At 49.3% G+C, this 4,821-nt stretch overlaps 1 protein-coding gene across 1 annotated transcript in view; it reads left to right on the top strand.

The window, feature by feature from the left end:
* The window catches only part of LOC109968629 (leucine-rich repeat neuronal protein 1), a 20,943-nt gene extending 16,128 nt beyond the window's left edge, over positions 1 to 4,815 (top strand). The window contains 7 exon segments of the mRNA XM_020615015.1: positions 324 to 446; positions 860 to 1,101; positions 1,104 to 1,252; positions 1,758 to 1,884; positions 2,417 to 2,607; positions 3,041 to 3,199; positions 3,263 to 4,815. Of these exon segments, the coding sequence (XP_020470671.1) occupies positions 324 to 446; positions 860 to 1,101; positions 1,104 to 1,252; positions 1,758 to 1,884; positions 2,417 to 2,607; positions 3,041 to 3,199; positions 3,263 to 3,790 (1,519 nt within the window). The 3' untranslated portion in view covers positions 3,791 to 4,815.
* The last annotated feature ends 6 nt before the right edge of the window (positions 4,816 to 4,821 follow it).

Raw genomic sequence — 4,821 nt, 5'->3', positions numbered from 1 at the left:
CCAAGACAGCCCAACAACATCCAGAGACTTAAGGTACTCAGGGCGGATCTCATCCACTCCCGGTGCCTTGCCACCGAGAAGCTTCTTGACTACCTCAGTGACTTCAGCTTAGGTGATGGACGAGTCCACCTCTGAGCCCTCAGTTTCCCCTGCTTTTTAAATCCCTGTGATAGTCTCCTATTAGATAAGACCCACCTTCCTGCTGTTCTCAAACCAATCAGATACAGGCTTCAGCGGTTCCGTCACGTTGTGTTGTTTGGAGTCCTGTGTAGACATTGTGCTTTCAAAGATGTGTTCGCTGTGTTCGCTGTGTTCGGCTTCAGTCTGAACAACATGGAGGAGCTGCTGATGGTGGAACGAGAGGCTTTTCACAACCTTCCGGAAATCGCCAAGCTGGAGCTGAGCAACAACCCTCACCTGTCCTACATCGACCCGCAGGCCTTCAGGTGAGCAGCAGTGCCAAAACACTTCAACTCTGTTGGATGGTTTCACACATTTTAGTCTTTTCACATTTCACACAAGAACAAATCTCTCTTCTACCTCCTTCTCATTTTCTCCCCCTCTTCATCCTTTGTTCCTTCCATCCTCATCACTTCCTAACTCATGTCTCGTATGTTTCTTATTCATCCTCCTCCTCATTCACCTGCTGCTCTCTTGTCTTCATTTCCACCTTGGCCTTTTCCTCCTTGCTCCCTCTTCATTTTCTCCTCATTCCTTCTTCCCCTTCCTTTATTTCCTTCCTCTCTTCTCCTTGTTTCCTTTCCTCTACTTGTTTCCTGATTCCTTTCCTCTTTTCTACTTATTTCCTTTCTCCTCCTTCTCTCCTCTCTTTTCCTTCAATCCTCTCCTCCCCATTTAGCGACCTGTCCTCCCTCCGGACTCTCCTCCTCCATAATAACCAGCTCAGCCTCCTCTCTGGAGACCTCCTCTTCTCCCTGCCCTCCCTGGAGGAGGTATCTCTTTACTCTAATCCCCTGCGATGTGACTGCCTCTCCTCCTGGGCTCCTCACCTTGGCAACCAATCACGCCTCAAGCTTCTGGAGTCCTCCATCACCCTCTGCTCCTCACCGTCTCAGCTGATTGGTCGGGAGCTGCAGGAGGTGGCGGGCCCAGCAGCTGCCTGCCTCACATCTCTCCACACGCCTTTCCGCCAGCCATGAATGTCAGTGCCGGGCAGCCAATCACACTGGAGTGCTGGGCGGATGCTGACCCTGCCCCTCAGTTCTACTGGGTGACGCCCACTGGAGACAAGGTGGGTGGAGTCACGTGTGTTATGTATTGTATAGCTATCTTTGTGAGGGCCAGTTTGTTTTGTGAGGACATTGCTACACCATGAAGACATCTCTGCAGTGTAGGGACATTTCTGCATTGTGATGACTTGTTAGGTCCTCAGGCCTTCTAAGGGCTGTCTGATGGCTCAGACTTGGTTTTAGGCTTCAGGTTGGAATCACGTTTAGGTTGGGGTTAGGATATGATAGGGGGTGCATTATGTCAGTGAATGTCTTCCCAAAGATAGCTGTGCAAATGGGTGTGTGTTGGTGCACCTGAGTTGTGCCTAAAACTGAGATCTGTCGTACAGACGAGCCATACCTGATGGCACGGCTGAATTTGAGTCCTGAACTTGACCTGATTAAAACATTTAGTGTAACAGTGTGTTCTGATTAATATGATAAAGTATATCTAATAATATAACCATACATCTTAACCAACGATTAAAGATCAATCTTTTTATGTTTGTTTCCTTTATACCTGGGCAGGTGAGCTCAGAGGCGGCGGCTGAACCAATCATATCAGAGGAGGGCCATGGCCTAAAGAGGAAGAAGAAGCATCCTGTGTTGGAGCCCAGAGCACTGGTGATTGAACACGCTGAGCCGTCAGATGCAGGTCCGTCTGAGACGCTGAATCACATCCAGCCTACAGGGGGCGCTCAGAAAGCAAGGCGCCCCCAAGGAGTAAAATCAAAAATATACACCAGTACTTCTGTAATTTAACTGTGATTGTCAAAATACAAGTCTCAAAAAGTGATTATCCGGTATTAGAGACACAAACTGGACCTACACGGGGCTGGAAAGTTACTTATTGTAAATGTAAATGTAAAGTAAATGTACTTGTTGAGTGATTTTGTGCAGATAGAGACTTTATTAATACCCAGAGGGAAATTCTGGAATATACCTTAACACTGGATTTTGCATCTTCTTCATGTGTTTTTATTCAGATTTTAATGTGTTTTGTGTGTTTAAATATACTGACATAAAAGTAGCTGATGAAGACATGCAGTGCTTCACGTTTTGATGTTTACTTAGAACATTCATCATAATTTTGACTAGAATAAACTCTGTGTGTGTGTGTGTGTGTGTGTGTGTGTGTGTGTGTGTGTGTTTGTGTGTGTGTGTGTGTGTGTGTGTTTGTCTCTCAGGTGTGTACACCTGTGTAGCATGGAACACGGAGGGGGCAGACACAAAGAGCATCTCAGTCTTCGTGGACTCTCAGGGGTCCGTGGGCTGGTGGTCGGACAGGGGAGACTGGTTGGATGGGGAGCCCAGCAGACAGCAGCCCTGGCTGGGGAACTCGTCCAGTGCTGCAGCCTCTCTGGTGGTGCTGGCAAAGGTACCTGCATTTCTACACTGTGGTATTTCTACATTTCCTGTTTTCAGCAGGGCTGTAATAACTGGTAGCCTGTCTAAATGGCGTCCATCTCACCTCCCTCCATGCTTCCTCTACACAGAAACGCCTGCGTATTTTGTGTGTGCCACCTGACAGATTCGTGCAGGAGACAGAACCCACATGTCTGTGTTCAGGAAGTATGATGGGCAGTAAGATAAATGTGATTTAGATTTACTACCAGTTGTGTCACTGAAAATCGAGACGTTCGTCTTTAAAGGACCCGAGTTCTTCTTCCAGCACTGCTTCCTGTGTGAAGCACATGGCTTTGTATCTCTCTGTACTCATGTGGAATATGAATCTATTTCTTACCATCACTGTCATCAGAACACTGGTTCTGGTGGAGATTTACTGCTGTGGCTTCCTGTTTGCTGTGCAGGTGGTGCACGCTCAGTCGGTGCTGTTGGAGTGGAGGCTGTATTCGGGCAGAGGGCCTTCCTCTGCGGGTCTGAACCAGCAGGACGTCCCCCTACCTGTGCCCCGGTGGACCAGTGCCACTGTGCACATTGACAATCCTCAGATCAGCTACACTGCCAAGGTGAGCACATCAACCCTCTCCACCCCTGTCTACATGTAAACTAATACCCCCCTCCCCCTCCAGGTCCCAGTAGATGTTCAGGAGTACAACCTGACTCACCTGCTTCCTGCCACAGAGTACCACGTCTGCCTCACCGTCTCCTCCTCCCCTCCGCCCCCCAACTCCCCCTCTTCCTCTCCCACCTCCATCTCTCCATCCTCCTCCTTCTCCTCTCCTGTCCACACGTCCTGTCTCAACATCACCACCAAAGAGGCGGATTTCTCAGTGGAGCCAGTGGCGTCACGGCACAGCAGCGTGGCGTTGGCCGCCGTCATGGGCTCCATGTTCGCTCTGTCCATCATGGCACTGCTGGTGGTCTACATGGGCCGCCGCGTGCAGCAGCATAAGTCCTGTGGCCACTCGCTGAAGAAGTACGTGCAGCACGCCATGTCCATCCCGCTGAACGAGCTGTACCCGCCGCTCATCACCCTGTGGGAGAGCGAGGCCGAGAAGGACAAAGATGACAAGGAGGAGGAGGAAAGGGAGAGAGGAGTCAGGGAGGAGGAGGCAGGGGGCAGTCAGATCAACACGACGAAGACATACATGTGGTAGCTGGAGAGGTGGGGGGTGCAGAGGAGATGCTGGAGGGATGAAGGGTAACAGCAATGAGAGTGGTCATGTGGCTCAGAGAAGAGCCTGACAGACAAACTGGGGGGTAGAAATGATAAGCAACACATCTGGCTGCTGAAAACCAGATGGGGCAGATGTGAGCATACGAAATGACTGATGGATAAAATCGGGCCAGAACACGCCACCACGCCCAGCGAATCCACTCTGAGGACTGTTCTGCTGCTTCTCCATGTTTTAGCCCGTTAGTGACAGATCCCACATCCGTTGTCATTCTCCACATCATCCACTTCCAGATTCAGTCAAAACAGACACTGAACTTGATTTAACTTGTTTGTTGTGGCTGACAGAGCTGAGAGATCAAAACGCCCTCCCTGCTTGTGCATCTAAAGTCACTTTGTTCCTCCGCATTTAAACGGAACAGAGTGGGCCCCTTGGTGGAAGTCAGTCAGATGACACATAGAGACACAGAACAACTAAACACAAAATAAACACAATTTGTGCTTAATGGGCTGAAACATGAAAAACACCAGCATGTCTGTTTTTCACAGCTTCACTTGTTAAACCGGGGCAGCTGGACGTCCTGCGCACAGATCTGAGTTTGACGGACATTACCAGAAGAGGTCGGTGGATTTGTTTTCCCTCAGTTCTGTTGCTCAAACTGAGGGTTGGGGGCCTGTATTTAGCCCATCTGCTGGTTTAAACAGGACAGTTGTCCCTCCAGCAGCATCTGAGGAGTCGTTCCAGGGCAGTGAGATGTCAACTAGATTTGCTTCGTTTCATTTTCTCTTCTGTCCTCTTCCCTTGTCTCCGCCCTGTGAAGCACACTGTAGCTGAAATGATTATTATAACTGAGTTCATGTGATAAACCTGAATGCAGCACCAACAAGCAGTCATGTGGTCACACATATAGATCCTGTATTTAAATCTCCAGTTTCAGTGGACAGAAACGTCACACATTCAAAGCTGTTTAAACCTCCTCTGCCTACTGTTTCTTCAGCCCAGAGGGTCGAGTG

The sequence above is a fragment of the Monopterus albus genome, unplaced genomic scaffold, assembly GCF_001952655.1.
Source record: "Monopterus albus unplaced genomic scaffold, M_albus_1.0 scaffold155.1, whole genome shotgun sequence".
Lineage (NCBI taxonomy): Eukaryota > Metazoa > Chordata > Actinopteri > Synbranchiformes > Synbranchidae > Monopterus > Monopterus albus.
Note: the sequence above shows the minus strand (reverse complement) of the source record. Positions and strands in the feature narration are given on the sequence as shown.